At 38.5% G+C, this 21,758-nt stretch overlaps 1 protein-coding gene across 2 annotated transcripts; it reads left to right on the top strand.

Moving 5' to 3' along the window:
* Nucleotides 1–718: 718 nt before the first annotated feature.
* Nucleotides 719–8,146, top strand: LOC146460947 (uncharacterized). 2 transcript variants are annotated; one of them, XM_085087600.1, is made up of 7 exons: nt 719–903; nt 1,064–1,090; nt 1,211–1,326; nt 3,355–3,427; nt 4,206–4,306; nt 5,138–5,242; nt 5,733–8,146. In XM_085087600.1, exons 1-7 carry the CDS (start codon nt 879–881, stop codon nt 6,651–6,653), a joined length of 1,368 nt encoding a protein of 455 aa, XP_084943726.1. In that variant the 5' UTR covers nt 719–878; the 3' UTR covers nt 6,654–8,146. The 2 variants fall into 2 exon arrangements, with proteins under 2 accessions (XP_084943726.1, XP_084943727.1); XM_085087601.1 differs by lacking the exons at nt 719–903; nt 1,064–1,090; nt 1,211–1,326 and adding an exon at nt 1,360–3,127.
* The last annotated feature ends 13,612 nt before the right edge of the window (nt 8,147–21,758 follow it).

Here is a 21,758-nt window from a genome sequence, read left to right as displayed (position 1 = left end):
AAATCAAGGATTACTCGGTGCCGATCATTTTTCGCTTTCCGATAATTTGTTCTTTAATAGTCTCAGGTGCCGCGCAAGATGGCTACTGCCGCCTTAGACTATATGAGATGCCACAGTGTTTGTCGGTACGGTGTTGAAGCCGCTATTTAAGCAAAATCACAAGGAGCGGTGCATTGAATAAAGCAAATATTCTACGGCTCCTAATTTTATTGCCGATTCACATTTATATTCTGGCCACTTGCGCCTTGAAAATGCCAACAAACTCTTCACGAGTTTGACATCAATATTGCTGAAAAGACAAAAATAGACTGGAAGATTTACAATTTTCTGTTTTCTTATTTCTATCACAACGATGACTATTTTTTTTTCTATAGCCAGAAAAAATAGTTTGTGTTCAGTACTGTTGAACTGCTTGGAAACTAGAATGGCATTAAAAATTTGTCTCATTATGTCTTACCAACTGTTTTGGATAAGCGTAAGGGAGGACGAATAACTCGGAATTTGTTTTTTTTTTTTTTGTTTTTTTTTTTTTGCATTTTCCCTCTCTTCTTTATCAAAACCCACAAGGCGGGATACTAGATCCACATTTACTTTTTGAGGAAAGCAGGTCCACTGCTATAAAATTAGTACTCTACTGTAATTGGCTACTTTTACCACCAGCCAATCAAATCGCAACTTTCCCTCATTAACTTTTGATTAGAACAATCGAATCAATTTCTGTCACTAGCACAAAGCATTAGGCCGCCTTTGCTCGCTGCGTCAAACGGAGCGAACAACCGAGATCTTGTGCGAATTCTTCGCTACGTGCTTTCCTGAGAAAATTCTTGCCAGACGTTAAGAAGAGTTGCGTGGTAGAAATGAGCTGAAGCACTTTAGATATGGGAAAGAAATATAGCAAGCAAGGTAAGATTGAACCCGCGAAAGTCACCGAGGACGGTCGCTCGATGGCTTAACTCTTCAAGACAAGATGCTGTAATTACATGTTTAATAATACCCCCGTGCGTAGTCACGGCGTGTGGCTTGATTCTACAGCAATTCTTATTCCACTTCTGTTCTTTTTTAGCTTGGATTTCGAGAGAGGGACCTGAAGGTAAGAACAATCTTTTTGCTACCGATCGAAATCTTTGAAAGTCATCTTGTTTATTTTTCGTCCCCTTTGTGTTCGCGCCGATCGATGATTTTACCTTTTGCTTTACGCTCTGTGCAACAGGGGACTGCGTGGTGGAGAATGATGCTGCAAACACTACACTGAACTTGACGGAAGAACCGAAAGAGAAAAGTTCATGTACGGCCGACTTCACGTACAAGGGCTACCCTGTCAACGTAGTGAGTATAATATAATCTCTTCGCCTTTAACACGGATATGATTTATACTTCGGTCTCGATCTGCATACGCTAATTAAATCATTGGTAAAATCAAACGTTTTTACAAGGTTCGACTTCCCATAACTAAATGTCCACTTTTAGTGCTTGAAAGCAAGCTGGTTGTTAATATACGGTACTCGTGGCATTGATAGCTGTCGGTTTCGACTGAAGTGATAGAACAACAGCCGCACAACCAAAGGTCAACACCACATCATCGAGCGGTCCGCCAGCATTCACGATTTGTCATTTTAGCAAATCACTTGCATCACTTAAACGCACCAATTCATTATAAAAAACATAAAGTTTCACGATCGACTGCCTCGGTGCTGATTGTCTTTGTGGTTGGTGTTTGCACGAGAAGGATTCGCGATGTTGCATGACGCCCTGTATCCAGACAAAATAAGTCGGTATCTATTGCGGTCATTTCTAACTCGATCGGCTGCTTATGGTATTTTGAGGCTCTCCTGATACAATAAGTGAGCGTAAGCAGCCGCCTAATTCGGTGAACGTGGTCTGGGTATTAAAATTCCAACGGGCCTAATCGACTTCCTTCAATTCGATTGATCACGTTTTACTTGTAAAAGAAAATCACCAAGTGGGCGATATTCGTGTGTCGCCCTCATAATAACCATTTCGTGATGTTATTTTGCTAAGCGCACTCTTTAAGTTTCCCGATGGAACTTGTCCTTGTGTGTTCGACTCTGTCAACGGAAGAGCGGCGGTGTAAAGCAGTTTCGGTAAATGTTTCCTGAAATCTAAGAGGCTACCTGCGTAACACTTGAATGCCTCGAGCATGTTCAAAATACGTTTCCCCGATCTGCGGAGTACACGACATCTTCTCTTTTCCGTTGAATCTGATATAGAGGATTTGAATGTGAAAGAAAATAAATAATTTCTGTGTGTATAACATGCTTAAGTAAGTGTATACTTGCTTCATAAACATGAGATGTTTACATTAGGATGTCACGTCTCGTTTCTTCATGTAGAAAATGGAATGTTTGAGAATTTCGGCCATGATCATTCAGGATCATTGGATTGGATTGGGTGTGCTTACCAGGAGCGTATCATTATCTATCATTTTACCAGGCTTAGCAAGCGCAAATCATTCATTAAATGCCATTAACATACGTTCTTTTCGTTTAGCTCGCCTTTTACGGTTGCCTAAATTAACGTGAGAATTTGACATTATAAAGCTGTATTCTTTTCTTAAAGTAGCATGTTTACAAGGTGGAAATCGACTGAAGTCACTTTTTAATGAGCAATATTCTCGAATTCGCGCAATAGTCTAGCCACGCGTTGAAAAGTAACAAATTGCAGGTTTCAACTTTCACCTTTTCCAAATTTCGAGTCTATTTCGAGCTTCATCTTGTTAGTTTCAGCCGAGCCTAAGCATTTATAATAGGATTGGAATCTTTTTTTATCATAAGTACTTTCAGAAAGCGAACACAATAGCAACGCAATTATCATAATTCACGAATATCAAGTAACGAGATAATTTACATGCAGAGGGTAAATGGTTGTTTTAAAGGCCAAAAATCTACGGTTTTGTGATAATTTTTCTCTGCGGCATGTCCATCCCAGATTGAATGGTTTTTGATCATGAAGATTTGTTTTGAGTACTTGAAGCAGAAGATCATATTTCCCGGAATCTGTTAAGCTCTTAGCCTGTTGAATTCCTGGGTTTGATGATCTTTCTTCGCTGCTTTATACCCCCACATCACGGCATTCAAGCATGTTGTTACACGTCTCTAAGCCCAAAAAGGTTAGTCTTCTTTGGACAAATCCCCGTCCCAAGAAAGTGCTGTTTGCTAACATGATAGCATAGTTCATAAACTTAACACTTGAAAATTCCTTTGGATGAAAAACGTATCTGTTGTTTTTGAAACTGTCCTTCGATTTATTTCTTCGTCAGTTTCACTTGTATGTATTTAACATGAACATACAGGTTACAAATTAATAATAATCATTATTGTATCTTTTCCCCCAAAGCTGCAAGATGCTCCATGTGGATCAGAGAAAGAATTTTTCAAAAAAACATCATACTATGATTATCCCATTGAAGGTATGATTTGCTCTGTTCACTTCTATCAGCCTCCAAAAAAAAAAGAAAGGAAGAAATTGCCAATCACACAGGATTATTTTACACCTGTAGTGCTTTACATTAGCGACATAATAAATTTCTGTTGTAGGAATATATACGTGTAGTGGTGTCTTAGATCTTTTATTTCTGATATATAAATGTTGCAATATCTGGTATCCCTTATGAACATACCCATTTGCCTTCAGCATTCTCTATTTTTTGTTCTGGAATAACTCCATCAAACAGGTTCTAAAATTTAATTTAGTGTATGTTTGTGGAGTTATTTCTTCAGTGTGTATGTGCTATGATCATTGCTTCCATCTTACTCTGTTATTTATTCTGTAAGCACCGTTTTCACATGTATGCAGGATTGTAATCAGATTTCTTTTCCCAATTTTTTTACCATGCCTTAGTGTAGCAGAACTCTGTACTGAGTCGAGCAGAGCCCAGTGTGATACATTAAAATTTATTGATAGATCTCAATACTTGGGCAGTAAATGATAGTAAAGTATTCAGAAAGATTTCAGCACAGCCCATACATTAACATATACATACACCACTGTCATACTAACCCTCTTCCAAAAACAATGAGCATGAATAGAGTTTGAGTTGTATAATGTTTGCATAATGCCTGGTATTCTTGCGTATCTATCTAGAATATAGAGGAGATGATGGAGGTGGTGATATTTTGATTTTTCCTGTTCTTTGATAGAAGATATTAAAGGTTAATAATTATTGATTGTATCCTTCCCCTTTACAGTTGTTGAATTACCAGATGAGCCAGATGGCAAGAAATTTGAGGTATTTTTTGAACGTGAGGGACAAGTGGAAGCCTCTACCCAAACCACACGACCTGTTACGGTAATAATATTGTTATTGCACCCTTATATGTAAATGGTTTCCTTTATTAGTATATTCGTACTACACGTGAGTTGATTATTACACAACCAAGAAGTGTAATGCACCCAGGAGGGGCAGAAGATAACCCCCTTTACATGGAACAGCTTATCCCTAGGGCTATCTCACTATGTTTGCCAATTCCATTCCTCAGTGCCTTGATGATACTGGTTATGGTTATCTTGTTTCATGGTCATGATTTGTTCTTTAATTTATTCTAGCCTTTTAATTTGTCTAGTTGGTGATGACTCTGACAACCTGCAGTGTTTTAGCCAGACCACCCCATTGCAGGAATCCCATGTTACATTCAGAGATGGCCCCCAGATAGAAGTGCACGAAGGGCTGTTCTTTTCTTTTGCGAGTCTACAGCCTTAAAACATGCCTGTATATGATTTTTTTTGGTTTTTGATTTACTTATGCTTGGCCAAGTAACATACTGTCTGATACATCTTTTAATAATCTTCCTGGTCTTTTCTGTTGTCTTCTTGATCTTGTGAGTAGAGAAGGGAGAAGATGTTTTCCTTGGCTGAATTAGAAATTCTCATGCATGTAGCATAATATCTGCCACTCTATAGAATTTTTGCCGTGGTAATAATAATACAGCTTTAATGAAATTTGTCTTTTAGTTTTAGTGATTGCTCCCTACCACATCATTAACAACTGATAAATTAATACATGAATGTTGGTATTTCACTTGTGTATACCAAGAATAAAAACCTAATGACAACTGGAATATAAAAATGGTTGTTTCAATAACATCTAAGTACTTTTCGATATTTTATTTCTTTGGTGAAGGCATTGAGTGAATGTGGTCAGTCAGTCAAGTCCACTGGATCAGACCGTCAGGAATGGTCATACACTCTTTACGACTTTGAAGGTCAAGGACATGTCACTCGAGAGGTAAGTTCTTTGTGAGGTGATTATATAAGCTGATGGACATGTATGCATCAAATTGCAATTGAAAATGAATGTCTGATCGAAGGAAATTTTTGTGACTTTGGACACGATCAGTTTTCCCAGATTATCTTTTTAAAGACGTGAGTCAACTGTGAGCTAAAATTCATTCATTGCACAGTATGCTCAACCTTGACTATCTTGGGGTCAACGCATTTGTAATAACTTGATTATTTCCGGCTCTTGGAAAATAGGCTAACCAATTAAAAAAAAATAGAAAGATAACACACTGGGGTATGTGGTGAAAATGCAATAAAAGCAAGTATAATAATTACTCCTACACCTTTATCAGCTCCCTTAATCTGCCATGTCACATACAACTTACTCCAAAATGAATGAAATAAATTAATTTAAGGGATTACTTTCAATTATTTATTGAGCTATTAAACCTGTTTTTGAGCTAATAATTTTACTCAACTCTTCTATTGGTTTGCAGGACCTCAAAAATCTTGTTAAATCAATTTATGAAGTTCTGGGGAAAAACATGTCTAAGCCCAAGAGCACTCAAAAAGACCCTGTCAAAAAGCTCTGTGTTCGACTATCAGTCTCGAAAGAGAGGAGTAGAGATGTACCAGATATGGCAAAGCGGGAACGTCTTGTTACTGCTAGTGGACTTCAAGTGCATCCAAGAAGACCCAAAGCTAGAAGATGCTTGTCTGCAGATAGAGAGGGCTCAATGATTGTAAACCCTCCATCAACAGACCACCTCACCCAGATCAGACCAGAAAGCAGCTTGTGTGAGCCACCTCAGGATGGCAGCCATCACCGCAGGTCATCATCCTGCAGGAGATGTGAGCAGAAACAACCCAGCGAAAAGGACCTGCAGAAGAATGAAACTAGGAAGACGTTAAATCCTATGGACTCAAAGGGGTTGTATCACTATCCTAAGAGAATGCAAACTGGCCCTGGTGAGTGTACCCCACCAACACCTAACAGCAATGAAATGGCACGTGTGAAGGAATGGATCAACCAGTGGTGCCATTTGTATGATAAGGGTGAAGATGAGGTCACTGATGAGCAACATAGGCACAAACACAAGGTGCATCATCGACAGCGTGTCTGCAGTCAGCCTGACAGTTGTGGAGTACGTTGTGGTTTACGGCGTTGCCCTCAGTACCTGGATCTTGCCACTGACCACCTGACATACCCATATCACACAGAGAGTCAGTCATTTGGTTTTGCCAATGCATCGCCGAGGCCACATCATCATCACAGACACAATGAGCATCATCACTGTAAGCGGAACTGTAGCAGAGACAATGATGTGTGTCATCATGATGGGCAGCAGCCAGTTGTCCATCGGCATGAACACCATCATCATCACAGTCATCATCATTATCATCACTATGTTAGTTAAAGTGATTTAAAACAAAAACATACTCATTTAACTCTAATTGATCTATTGGTAAGCTGTACATGCTTATAATGTGCTAATTCCTTTACTAATTGCAACAGTATTAATTACTCTTAAAGTAGATGTCAGAGCTGAAACTTTTTTGTAATCATTTGAGTAAAACTCAAACAAGTTTGGCAGCTACTTGAGCAGCACCACCAGTAGCTTGCCTTCTAATCAAGCCAGTGTGCTTTTAATTTTCTTTGTTTAAACCATGCCATGATAGGCTCGATAAGTTATTCATACCCTTTCTTTGTCAAATCTTGTCACTACTGGCTTGACTGTAGATGCACTTGGTAAATTTACTGATAATTAAAGGTTTTTACACAATAATTTATATAATTAGAATTCCATTTAAGAGCTAGCATATTTGTAAGTGCATGCTCTAGGATTTTGCTCATTCATTGGTGAACAACATTGACTGTTGGGGGTAGTAAGAAAGTAATTTGTAGTAATACAGGTTTCATCAGTTGAAAGACATTATTTAGCTAATGTTCATATAAATCAAATGCACCATCATACACACATTTTCATTGGCCACCCTGGAGTTTTATATCAAACATACAATATAAACAAAAAAATAGTCAAGATGTTAGACTAGACTTAGAGCAGTTGTATTTACCAGTTATTGTATACCACTTTGCACAAAATGTGTTTGTAGCATGATGAAAAACTGATGAAGAGAATTATATACTGTATATAAACATGTATGAAGATTAGAGTGGCATTTTACAAAAGACCAACTGTTGATTCTATATTGTTTTCCTCTATCGTGTATACAGAAGTACACATTATTTTTTATGTGATATATAACATAAACCCAGAGTTCCAACACGTTATTAGTAGATTATGGTCCTGATGCCCTGGCTGCTCTGTATAATTCTCTACTTGTGTAAGCTGATCGTAGTCAGTTTAATCACAATCATCAATTTTACTGCACCAGGAGAATACTCATATTGTATAAAATTGATATTTCAGTATTTATCAGTAATATTTCGATAATAATCCATTCTTATATGTATATGGAAAATGTATCTATTTTAATATTGCTATCTTGCTGTAACCATGAAAATATCAGTTTCCTACCCACAGTTTTTGGTAGTTGGCCAGTTCGTCTGTTGTTGTTGTTTTTGTTTTGTGTTTTTTTTTGTCTGACATCCTGTCACCAAATGGTATAACAGATATCTTACCAAATTTAGCGTTAAGGGAAATGAATTCTCGATGGTTTTCCATGCAACCATTGTGTGCAAATCTTGGACACTAACCACTCTAAAATGACCAAACAAACCCTGCGTATTGGCTTGAAAACATACCAACCTTACATTTGATGATACCAATTAGTTTTGTTTTAAGCTTTGTTTTGCCATGGTGTCAGTTATATTTACAAAGGAATGCCTTTGGCAGCAAGAATATAGAATAAAACTTATTAAAAGACTGCATATTCTCTGTAAGACTGATTATGCGTGAATTTATTATGAGAGTGGACACAGTGTTAACCAGAAAGGTAGTGTAGTGATAACAATTTGAGACCAGAGAGTTGCTCATGACGAAGTTTTTATTGTGGAAATAATGTTTTTTTTTTAATGTCTCCATAAAGTAACATGCCAAAATAAACGTTTTGCGAAAAGGGCGGCATTTTACTTCAATAGTTTCGTTATTACTTTGTTTTCACGAATAAACAAAGAGTTGTGCAAAGTTTTTTACTATTCGAAGGACACACCCAGGCTTCGACACTCCAGCTCCAGCCGTCGTAAGTTAGAAAACGTAATATCCGAATGAAAGCAATCAAGAGAAATAAAACTTTTTGCGTGTGTTGTTTTCATGATGTTCCGAAATTACCGTTAATTAATGTCATCACGTAGCATGCAAAACAATTCAAAGTGAAAGACAAAAGCAATTTACAGAAATGCACATTGAGCTAGGTATTCGATCGAACTCGAGATCTTCTGACCAACACAAACACTGGGTCTGCTGGGAACAAATTTTAACTTTACGGAGATAGTTGAAAATTTTCGAGAAAGGATTTTGTAAGGATAACTTTCTTAGTGGGTGTCTGTGAGTAGACATTCATCTCCTTCCTATGTGTTGGTCCGGAAACAGATACTTTTTCGATACAGGAAATTAAGTGTATACTCAGACTAACGTACTATTTTTTTTCTTAAGGCTGCTGTGTTATGAGCAGAATTTTAATTGCCTACACAGATTCAATTACTGATTTGAAAGTTTCCAAATCTTTGTAGCTTTTAGGAAGACATTGTGTGGCTTGTTTGCTCTAAAGAACTCTAGACCCAATCGAAAAAATCTTTGTACTTGAGTGTTGATGCATTTAGCGCAGAGCACTAAGTGGGAACATCGGAATTTGGAAATGTTGGTTTTTGAGGAGAGGTAAGACCGGAGTACCAAGATAAAAACCTCTCGGAGCAAGGACAGGAACCGACAACAAACTCAACACCCACATAAGACACGAGGGTAAGGACACTTGAGAGGCGAGTACTCCACATTCCATCCCCACAGCTCCCCATTTTTTCAGCCTGAAATATCTGATCTTCGGGATTTCTGTGAAATTTCTTTGCCCCTGGCTTATTGAGACACGTAATGTTGCACTGCATTTTTTTTAATTGAACCGTGAATATTGTGTGCAAACATAGTAGATCAGTGAGATAAGGGGTGGCCGTATTGACGCTGTTAGTTTGTTCTGCTCAATCTGACGGCATTTTTGTGTCCTGTCTACGTCAGCTTTTGAAGTCACTCAAGTTTTGCAGTAAGGAGTATTAGTCATATTTTTTAAGAACAAACTGTGCGAAACAGCGTATTGGAGTACAAAGCTGCCGGTCAAACAATTTCCGTGTATTAAATTGGATTTGTAAAATACTCGGCGGCCTGTATAAGCGTTAACTCACTCAAAATAGGGAAAATACCGGGCAGATTTTAGATACAACCGCAATCTCGTGCATGTTCAACTTATTATCCAGTTTTACTGTCTGTAAACTTTCTACGAACTAGACAACCTTTGACGTCTGGTGCAGGACACAAGTTAGAAGTAATGAACTGTGATGGAAAATTGAAACATAATTGTGCAGTTGTTAGCACAGAAGTTTACATTCCTCAGACATCAGACTTTCAAATCTTTAAAACCATTTTCCGAGCCGGTGTAATGAGCTTCAATTTTTTTTTTTACAAGCTGCGAATATTTTAGAAATCCAATTTTACAGAAAATTTTTCATCATATTATAACTGCACCTCACGCTGACTTTGTGGCTCATTTCGATACAACGGAGAAAACTGCGGGTAGGTATATTGCATTCCGATCAATATTCTGTTTTGATAAAGATGTATGATGAACGTTACGAGCCAGTGCAGGGTGTGTCAGAAAGTATAACATTCCTCCTTCAAGAGATCACTTCAACTTGAACGCTGAATAAAAATCAATTTTATATGTTTTGTATCCCACTCGCATCACAGCCTACAAAAATTGCCTCTATCTACACTGACTGGCAATAGACGTGGTTAGGCTTTTTGGTTCTTGTTGAAAAGAAGAAAAACAAACAAACAGGCTATAATCAAAAAGGCCTACCGAATTGGTGCTCAGCATAACCGCAATTTCCATGAGGCGACAATAAGCGGGTGTGACAAACAGAAAGGGACGTGGTATTTTTTCTCGCGAAGGCCTTGTTTAGCAAACAACGACTGATGAATTGGGCGAAAACTCTCCATGCAGAGATGATAGGTTGTAGGAATGCTGGAGAATGGAAGAAAGAACGTTTTTGGAATGAATGTTTTGCCCAAAGATAGCAACTGTTTTTCAATGGAACTACAATTTTTTTTCTGATTTTAACGGGAAGTCTTGCGTCTTGTTTGTATATGGGTATTAGAAATATCAAGAAAGCCGGCTTAACATCTGCGCTGCTAAGCTTAACTGGTTTAAATTAAATTTGCTTAGCAAAATAAGTACAGTAGAATGGATGCCGGCAGATAAAGCCGGAGCTTAGCAAGGTTTGCTGTAAAGCAGCTTAAAAGCTTATCTGCCAGCTGATAAAATAGCTAATCAATCGATCGAGGAAAAGCGCCAAGTCAAATAACCAATACAAGCTTGTGAGCACGCCGAAAAATTTCTCATCAGAACCATCTTACTTGTTCAAAAAAATATCAAACGTAAACAGAAACTAATAACAAGCCTGAGGACTGAGAATCAATACAATCAATCAATTACCTTAAGCGCAAAAAATCTCTTTTACTGATCAAACAAGAGCCACTACAAATCGGCAGCAGTACAAAGCAAATACCGCTTCGTTTTAGCGACAGACTTCTGTGTAGCATCAGAAAATAAGGAAATATCAACCTTTAGCGAGCAGCATACCACTGACGTTTACCTACTCAGTCCATACCGTATGGCCTTGAAGGGGTTATGCTTGATAAACTTGCACGATTGCACGATGAAAACAATTTTGGAGGGAGGAGTCTGTGTGTGTGTGTGTGGGGGGGGGGGGGGGGGAGGTAAACAATACGCATTACAACCCGGCCCAGAGATGTGGCCTGACGTCAGCAGTTTTCAGATAACCTTTAAACGTTCTTTACTCATTCAGCTGCACTCAAATAGCGTCACTGAACACATAACGGAGCGCATAGCAGATGCAATCATTTACTAACGGCAGATCCTACTCAAACTCCTACTCAAACACGTGTCATATATAGAGTGTTTTTACATGACGTCACGGCGGCCATGTTGGTGTTCCAAAACAAAGAAATGGCGGCCATGTTGGTGTTCCAAAACAAAGAAATGGCGGCCATGTTGGTGTCCCAAACTAAACCTCTGGGAATTGAACTCTATTTTTATGCAAATACTTTCTTTTGTTTCAGTAAACCAATATGGCCGGTAGTCACGTGAATGAAAACACTCTATTGAGTCTCAAACATACCCTGAAGAAGAAAGGCCGTACCTTTCGAAATATTGGAAAATATACTTCCCTGACCGTGAAATCAGCCTTGCTCTATTTTTAGATTATTTTCTTTACAATTTTTTTTGCTGATTAGATCCTTCACTACAGGATCCGGTACTTTTATTTTGTTGCGGTGGTCCTTGCAAGCACAGTTTATCACTGGCTTTTACTGAACATATATTAGAGACCTTTAGATTCTAGAACGAGTACGAGTACGACTACGAGGTTTGACTTCGAGTTTTTAGCGAAGTACTAAGAACAGATATATCACAGCAAGTTTCATTTCACTCTTTACGAACGACGAACTTGACGCAGTTGGTTTGAATGATGATAGTGAAGTCCTTTCGTGTTTCCAAAAAAGACGAGATCACCTACGTTTCGAGGACTCGTTTTCGCCACTACGATGTTCTCACAAAAACTCGTAGTAAAATGACGACAGCTATCACGTTTTTCCGCCAAAATGACACTGGTTCACGTGCGCGCAATCTTTGTTTATTGGAGAAACTCGTACTCGTACTAGAATCTAAAGGTCTCTATTGATAACCAGATCAAGGGGAGGGGGGGGGCTGTTTTTCTTTTTACTGTCATATTTAAGAATTACATGGCACCCCCAAGCCTTTCATTTTTTCCATACCCCCCCCCCCCGTCACATTAGATCAATTTTGGGGGTGACACCCCCCACCCCCCCCCCAAAAAAAAAAACAACAACAACAACAACAACAACAATAACAACAACCTCTAAGTCTATATTTATGTAATGTCTATCATTTTGACATTATTAAACTATTACAATTTATTCTGTGGTACAACTGGCACTTTTAACTGTAAAATTAAATATACAAGAATTTGTGTCCGTTTGCTATGAAATGAAAGTAAAAAAAAAAAAAGAGCATAAACGTGTAAATGATTATAACAAAAAGAAATGTTGGAAAACTGGTTTTCTTTAACTCTTTGTTCTTCAAACAAAATATAAAGAACCAAAAGAAAGAAAAAATCAATTTCTGATCTTCTTCTTAAGGCTCTTCCCAAGCGCGTCATGGCTGGCCTCGCAACTTCTTCCTCATCAGCGATGAAATCATTCAAATGACATCATTCAAGTCATATCCACCCCCGGCATCAATGATGTTCCCTGAAATTCACTCTCGTCAAGTTCCCCTGTTCCCAGAAATTCTGTTGCATGTTCCCTTGATCCCTAGAAATATTCTTTAATGTTCTCCACAAATTATTCCTATCATATTTCAGTTTTTGATGGTCAGTTATTTTCGTAAGTTTTACCTCGTTAGTCATAGTAGAGATAATCCTCAACAAAACGCCTCTTTCGTCTCCTTGATGAATGTCGCATTACCTCGGGTTCTTCAGCAGAAAGTTCTGTTTCTTCTGTAAGAGTAAGGACATCACTTGTCTGTTGAATTCCACCCTGAAGTAAAATCAGCTCTTCCTCCTTAAGTTCCAAAACATCTTGATTATGCTTGTAGGACGTCAAGATACAAATAATGCTCTCTACCTCAATGTATTTCTCAGAATCTTCCGAAAAACGTATTGGGTTAAAAGGATCTTGAACAAAAATTTTGGCCATCACTTTTTTTATGCCAAATTTAGCATTCTCCTGTCGGCAGGCTAGTACCAAGGGGTTTTCAGAGCCACCTTTGTCATCCTGAACACAGACTATCTGATTTGACGTGTACAAAAGATCTGTTACTTCTTTCTGTGGCATGTGTTGTACTGAATGATGGTCTCCTAATTTGGTCAAATCAACGTCTGTTGGACGTCTGGTGGGCCCACTGCATACAGATTAATAGGGAGAGTTCCTAGGTTGTCTTTGGTTGTCATATTTCGGACAGTTTTTTTCGGACAGTTCCAGTTCCTTATCGCGCGAACTTGCTGACCAGTTAGCTTGTTTGTCTTTTGCCGTGGGGTGCAAATCACAAAAGCGACTCCCACAGCAACGCAAGTGATGAGGAAGACCTCAAAGACAATGACAAAGAAGAAGATGAGCAAGGAAAAGCTGAACTTGTCTAATTGTAATGCAGTGTTTTAAAGCAGTAGTCAAAACTTTAGTTAAAGTGTGACCCCCCCCCCCCCCCCCCAAATCCCACCAGCCTCCCCTTCCTCATAAAAAAATGAACGGTTCCTAATACCACAGGAACGCTCACGCTTCTCTGTCCGTCGCTGGACACGTTACTTCGCTTTTTCTCGCACCATAGAAAAATTCGGCTGAATTAGAGAAAGAGCAAGATTACTCACAGTGTATAGCCCTACCGCTAGTAGTTCATCTGAAGCATGTGACTACATACACCCTAGAAATTTATACGGTAAGACTTAACGAGCGTGATTATTTCTGTATTCAAGGACAGACACACGCGAAGACGTCACTGCTTGGTTTGGCCCGTGCGCGCGCGATCGGGATCCAAAGTGTAAGCATTGATCAATAAAGTTAAAAAAAAATATATCATTTGCCCCTAACTACAAATGTTCGATAAAAACTCCGACAACAACGGTCAATGACAGTTAAAAGTGTTCAGTTCATCTAGGTTAACAGACCTAACAGAGCTCGATTTTTTTGGAGGTTGAGTTGTGGGGCAAAAAGTTTCTCGTCGAGAGAAATCCGTGGATAACTGTGAAACAACTGCTTTCTAACTGGAGTAAGTTTAGGTTCAAAAACGCCGTTAGTTTGTAAAATTAATTTTGAGCTGTTTTCTAATCTTGAAGTTTACAATTTTCAGCAATATAAATCTATTAAATTTGTTTGAAAGTTTTTGACAGTTTATGAAAATGTTCGGCAAGGCTTTTACAGTATTAGCGCTCGGGAAATGTCTCAATTATTGTAAAACAAATGGATTCTATTCTGCCTTGGATCTGTATTCAGTTATACATCAAGGAAGTCCTGACGCCTTCCAGGAGTGGGAAGGCGTCGAAATGTGCTAAGAACATGACAATGGCACACTCGCCTACGGCTCTTGTGCCATTAATTTACCTTTTTTTTATCACCTTTTGACGTCATCTGTGATCTAAATGTTGTCGTAAAAATCTCTCAAATTTTCTGTAATTGTATACTAGCGCTAGCATACTCAGTGGAATAAAAAAGATGGGTCAAGTTAATTACTTTCAATATATGAGTCTATTTAATCAGTTCTTGCCATTGTCTGGTGGGAACAGAGAAGACATAGATAAGGCAGAATAGAAACACAATGTATGAGGTCTACTGGCAACAAATAAAAATAAATCTCTTGGCAGGGAAGCACAATATGAAGCAGTATTGACACAAAACGTTTCTTGCGTGCGTGTTTTATTTTAGTATCCTGTTTCCGCGAGTGGTGGGCAAGCTCGTTTTTCTGGCGATGATTCATTTTTCCGTCGTAAATATTTTCTAAAAGAATTTCAACATAAAGAGGATAATAGCCAAAATCATATGGTAAAGACAAGGAGTGGTTTTCTAAGTATTGCACTGCTCGGATAATAATGTAAAGAATGGAGAGTGTTCGGCGTCCGTGTTAGACAAACGATAACTAGAGTTGGGATTCAATAGAGGATGATTTAGGAAGATCAAGGAAACAGGGACAAAAAAACAAAAAAACAAAAATTATTTTGTAAAAATACTGAAAACATTTTCCAAAAACGAAGTGTAGCACAGACTCAAAGCCGAAAGACTAAATTGAACGTAGGCTTTGATAAGCTTTTTGTAGTCGAAACGACTATTTAAAATGTCCATTGGCAATCTTAATTAAATGGAATGGACCCAATTCATCTGGAATTTTTACTAAATTTAAGGAACAAAACTGCTTAAAATGTCAAAGGCGAATTATACATGAGTGAGAAACTTGAGACCGCGGTTGCCATACAAGACCTAGATAAATCACTTGTGTTTTTCCACATGATGTTTCGGACATCCTAGGAGGGGACGGAAACGTGACAAGCATGACGTAGCCGATGGCTGTTGAACAGTGTCCGCTTCCTTGTGTTTTCAGCTTGTTTTGAAGTGTCAGGGTATCTGTGAGTGGGCGAGCAGAACAAAATGCCTTTATTAATTGACTTCCGTTAATCATTGTAGTCGTGCCGTGTTACGAATTTTAGAACTTCTCAAGTAATCATTTCTACATTCTTTGTAAAGTGGTTTTCCTTTTATTGACATTCTGTTTGCTCGCCTCTCTAGCGAGTGGTTTGGTTTCAGTTTTTACAAGACTAGTGACAGGGGACTCGGCCGTCACCAAGGCAACACGCCCCCGCTAGCTCTGAAAATAGCTTTTGATAACAACACTTTGCAGTCCTGTAGTATTGGCGTTACATGTACAATTAATTTGAGTGTGTTGTGTTTTCCAAACATACGTGGGTTGCATGGATCGCTTTTTCCCACATAGACTTTCACATTTAACAATACGTCCTAAACTAGTTATTGGAGCCGCTAATTTCGCTCCTTTTTTCTGCTGTACCCGAAGGACCATTGACCACTCACCATTCACCATTCTCCATTTACCTTTGTTCAAAATTCCACGCCTCCATCCATATAATGACTCCATGTATGTATTGAAAATTCAAAGCACTCTTTCTGGCTTTGAAATAAATAAAAATGGGCCGTCAAAGACCTTCAGTCTTAATTACTTCACGTTGGAGTCATGTTATCGAGCGTAAACATTCTTTCTTGTAAATTTTATTTCTTTGCAAGCGTTGTCCGCCTTGCTTTCGCTATCGGCAAATTCTTAAATGTGATTCCACTTTGCGCAAAAGTGATCCAAAAGTTGTTTCTGAGATGGACAAAGTGTCGAATGAATCCAGATGATTTTTGGCACACCATGTTTAGCTCTGAAATGGAAAAAACCCTTTTGCACGTTCTATGGAGAGATATCGCAAAGAAAGCTTACCTTGGAGGTCCCGCTATCAATGTCCCTGTATTGTGCCTTGATAATAAAAACCCAAGGCAAAGATTGCTGGACTTTCAAACTCCTGGAAGGCCTTTGGTGGTGAACTTCGGTTCCTGCTCCTGACCAGAATTTATGGCGGATCTGCAAGAATTTGGCAAAATAGCCCGCCATTTTCAGCAACAAGTTGACTTTGTTGTTGTGTACATTGAAGAGGTTCACCCTGTTGATGGATGGGCGTTTAAGGTAAAACAAATTCCTCTATCTTTTTGAAACAATAGTTATTAAGTATAATAAACTTGCATGAAAATAGGTAGAAAACATACAGTTCATTAAAGAAATCAAGCTTGCAAAACAGTCTAACAACGTACATCGTACATTTTATTGAATATACTTTGCAGCTGTCATCGCAATACCGTTGCAAAGATCATTTGTTCAAAAGTGGATGGTTTCAATCCTGTTTAAGCCATGAAAATTTTGGGGCTGTTTACAGAAAATGCGTTTATATAACTGCGATCATCACTTCTCTATTTTATTTCCCATCTGCAGTCTTCATATACTGATGTAATAACATCTATACCGGCTTCCACAGTCACCAAGGGTATTCAGTCTCTTAGGAGCCTAAACTTGGTACTGATGCGTCAAAAACGCAAGATTTCCGCACAGCCCTATACATTAATTATGAAGTCTATTCATGTTCACTGTTTGTTTATGTGGGATCATGTGAGAGCGGTATATTTTCAAGTCAATGTCTCCTTGTTCTTTGGAGACCATACATTGATGCTTACGTAACGTAGTCCTAAGACCTTTATATTTTATCCATGGGAGATCATGAAAACGACAACGACAACGTTCAGATATGTGCTTTTATAAGTTAATTATCAATATGTCGACCTTTGTGTTTCTCTTATTCAACACTATTGCAGTGAATACGCTGTAAATCGTTTGCATTAATTATGCTCACGAAAGTTGTCTCATCACGATGATCAAACCTTCCATGCATAAAACCTTCACTAAACATGAAGCGTGAAACAATTTACCTCCTAAAGTTGATTTCGTTTAAACAGATCAAGCAGAAATGCTTCAATGAGATAGTTAGCGAAAACAAAGGTGCACTAAATTTATCTCATGGGAGCGGATAACCAAACACAATCCTTATTAGTATACAAAGAAAAAAGAATGTTCCCAAGGACCTCTCTAGATCGTTCACGTACTTAGTAAGTATTTTTCTACAGACTTCTGATGCAAGGGACATTTGTTTTGTTTTAGAACAACTACAAAATACGCCAGCACTGTACTATTCAGCAACGATGCGCTGCTGCTAAGCTTCTACAGCCTCACTGTCCAGTCAAGATTCCAGTGGTAGTTGATACAATGTGGAACACAGCAAATGTGGCTTACGGTGCCACACCGGAAAGACTCTACATTATCATGGATGGCAGAATTTTGTATCAGGGAGGAGTGGGGCCATTTGGATACAACCTTACTGAAGTTAGCCGCCGCCTCAAGAACATAATTACTGAGGACAATTTCCCTGTAATTAGCTATTAATTTGCCGGTGAACAATAATACTTCCGTCTCTTTGAAACACAAAGTAAACTAAGCCGCCTCAAAATTTCATGTCTTATGGTTCTTAAATCTCTTAAATATTTCAGATATGTAGCAACATCATTAGTTTACTGAGTAGATCTGATTCAGTTTCTCACTCAAGTTATATTCTGAACGTTTTTTGAGACTTTGGAACCAAATGTATTGTTAAAAATGTTTTGAGCGTACAGGTTGTTTGCTCAGTTGAAAAAGCCTCGCTCTGACAACTGGATCATCATGAATGACCAGAGAATTTAAGGCTATATAAGGATCCAAATTTATTCCTTACACCTTTCACATAAAAATATGTACAAAACATTGACCTATAACGTACAAACAATTTTTGCATAACGCGTAGATAACAGAAATGAGAATAGATGAAGATGAGAAGTGGGGTGGGGGGGGGGGGGAGGGTTCACAGGAAGGGATGAAAAGTGAACAGTATTTTGCTATCAGAATTTCATCTCAAGTGTAACTTGTTATCCCTATTAAGTAAGCATTAACGTGTAGGAATTTCTCAAAGTATCTTTATGACAGTTTGTATGTAAACTCCATGTCGGAGTAATGCAGACTTGAAAATCAGAATGCTTTTATAGAAATACCTTAACATTTAACAACACCAGGGGATTTAATTTTATGAAAAACACGACACTCCTGAGTTTTATAACAGACATGTTTCGGCAGTTGCCTCTGCCATCTTCAGCGTGAAATGAACTTGTAACAAATTACAGTGAAATATACAGCTAAAAAAATTACAATAATAATAGAAATAATTAAGACCATATTATTATTGTAATTTTTTTGTTACAAGTTCATTTCACACTGAAGATGGCAGAGGCAACTGCCAAAACATGTCTGTTATAAAACTCAGGAGTGTCGTGTTTTTCATAAAATTAATTTCCTCACTGCTTTTATCTAGACCAAGGGATTTCAGAGTGAAGCTAGGGAAGGCGTTTTGAGAGTATGATTGTTACTGAATTAAACTTTTTTTGCCAGTTCATTAATGTAACTGTCAACGTCTCCCAATGAATTTATCCAGAGGTGAAGATCAAGTCCTGTATTGGGCTTTTCCAGGCTTATAAACATGTATTATCGTAAGTTCAATAAAAACATCGCGAAACTGAACAGGCGTAAGTGAGTTTTGCAGCTACTTTGCCAGCTACTTACCCTGTGTGTATTAAATTCCACTCGTTTTCATGGTGCTAGGGTAGGGGTATCTCTGCAGTCAAGATGGCGGTTTGGGTTCTTTTTTCATGGAAGGGGTATTTCTGTAGTCAAGAGGGCGGTTTGGGCTCTTTTTCGCCATTTTGGATACCGATGAGACCCTGGGGACAAGGTTTATCATTTCTGGTAAAACATTTTTATAAAGATGTACACTACGTTTGTCCAAGTCTTGTTTCGTAAAGGCTAGAAAAACAGTTAAGTGATCTATCCACACAAACACACTTTGTGCTAATTAGCTGACAATTTTGAACCCAACTTTTGGTTGCCGGCTCTGCGAGCTAACAAGATAAAGCAAATACTGCGCTGTGATCAGTTGCCGGATACAAGGGTGGGCAGGTTGGAGCTCTCTTGCCCCCTCAGAATTACCAATTGCCCGACTTTTAGATACTAGGCCGACAGTGTCATCCATATGTTTTAGATACTAGGCCGACAGTGTAATCCATATGTTTTAGATACTAGGCCGACAGTGTAATCCATATGTTTTAGATACTAGGCCGACAGTGTAATCCATATGTTTTAGATACTAGGCCAACAGTGTAATCCATATATTTTAGATACTAGGCCAACAGTGTAATCCATATGTTTTTCCTATTGTTTTTCGGGAAAAACTGAAATGCTCGCTGATACCTTTGAAAAAGTTGGCTTCACGTTTTTCGGAAGAAAACGGGAGACGAGTCGGCATAAAATCCTTGTGGTTCAAGCTAATTTGTTGTAAGCTGAATTGGTGATCCGGATTACCATGTAGGGTAAAAGTTGTCGGAAATAATCGTGCCTTGCGGAAACCTTAACAAATGGTGCGGCAATCATGTTTTCCGGGATAAGGACATACCGATCAATTGACACGGCTCGTGGCATTCACTCCTTATCGTTGTGCTCGGCAACGTTGCAGAAGTAAACTGCGTTCGGCTATGAAGCTACTTTAATTTTGTAACATGCGCGCAAGCGTGTTAGCTTTAAAATACGGTTTTAACGCGTTTGATAATATGGTATGGCCAATTGGTGTGGTCGGCTTGCGCACAGACATGACGCTGATCAACCATTTCCTGGGCCGTTTATTCTTTCCGGCGCGGCACTGGGGCACTGGGTATGCTAGTCAAAACTGATCAAATATTTGATAAAGAACCTCTTCTCTAACACGAGATTGCTCTTAGATCACCTGGAAGAAAATATGAAATGATCCCCCCGAGCAAGAGTAAACTGTAACCAATGTTTAGCCAATTCTCCAAGATACATACTGAACTTGAAAAAGTTTTCCAATTTTTTTCAACAAAAACCAGTGATTAAATGTGTTTGCAAGGACCACCGTAACAAAATAATAGTACCGGATCCTGTAGTTAAGGATCTAATCAGCAAAAAAATTGTAGAACAAATAATCTCAAAAAGAGCAAGGCTGATCAGTTCATGGTCAGGGAAGTATATTTTCCCAATATTTCGAAAGACACGGCCTGTCTTCTTCAGGGTATGTTTGAGACTGACCCTGTGGCAAGAGACATTACAATTTAAAACAGTTACAACAGATACCTGAAAAACATAGATAAAGTTGTTACATAAACAAAAACGTCACAATTTGAAATTTGAAAATACAGCTGGTCAATGATCAGGAGCAAAATAGCTAACGCTACAACGTGGAAAACAAAAACAAAATACGTAACAATGAGAACACTTTGGCGGAGACAGTAACCTGATCTACTGGGCAGGAGGATGAATGACGAGAAAGTTTTTTTCAAGTTGCAATCCATTGCCATCGTAGCCATCCGCAACCAAAGATGAATGATATTACATGTAATTTCTGTGTACAAAACAAAAAACAAAAATTGAACCGTTATTTTGACGTTTGCATCCATTCCTGTATGTTTTTTGGCTGTTGAAAGTGACACTAAAAATAGGTGACTCTGACGGCCCCTTCGACAAAAAACAAGACAATCACTGGCAAAATAAAACAACAACGAGAATCAAACATAGATTTTTCAAGTGTGAAATAGGGCATAAATACCAAATGACTGAGATGTCACATCCTGATGAAAACGCCTGCAGACAGCAGCGGCGGGAAACGCGTTTTTTTGTATGCTATTCATTTGTGTTCGTTTATTGTAATGACCCAACCACATCACTGTACGCTGCTGTTATTTTTTATGGTGGACAAGTAAATGCTATTATTTTTATTATTTCGAGACGCTTACTTTGGAGACTTCAGAGAAAATAAGTGTTCGAAACTGAGCGTTAAATTTTGACAGAAGTGGACTATTTTCAAGCTTTTTTCCCTCGAGGCAGAATAACAGGTTCTGGAGTAAACAGAAAAAAAAAACATCTCAATCGAGATGATAGTCCATAATGGAAACCTGCAAGGTCCTAGCAACCTTTAGTACGGCGGCGATGACAGGATGATTGAGTTGGAAATAAGCCAGTTACCCTCGAGCGGTGTTGGGTTTCCTTGGGGAGGAGAGGGTGAATTTGAGCGGAACAAAAGT

Source organism: Pavona decussata, unplaced genomic scaffold, assembly GCF_977016875.1.
Source record: "Pavona decussata unplaced genomic scaffold, jaPavDecu1.1 SCAFFOLD_207, whole genome shotgun sequence".
NCBI lineage: Eukaryota > Metazoa > Cnidaria > Anthozoa > Scleractinia > Agariciidae > Pavona > Pavona decussata.
This window is presented reverse-complemented; position numbering and strand designations above follow the sequence as displayed.

What these genes read in the sequence shown, in the direction of transcription:
- LOC146460947 (XM_085087600.1), top strand. Translation starts at nt 879, where the DNA reads ATGGGAAAGAAATATAGCAAGCAAG. An exon ending in CTATGATTATCCCATTGAAG is followed by an intron (nt 3,428 to 4,205) that starts GTATGATTTGCT and finishes TCCCCTTTACAG; the next exon opens with TTGTTGAATTACCAGATGAG. An exon ending in AAGGACATGTCACTCGAGAG is followed by an intron (nt 5,243 to 5,732) that starts GTAAGTTCTTTG and finishes ATTGGTTTGCAG; the next exon opens with GACCTCAAAAATCTTGTTAA.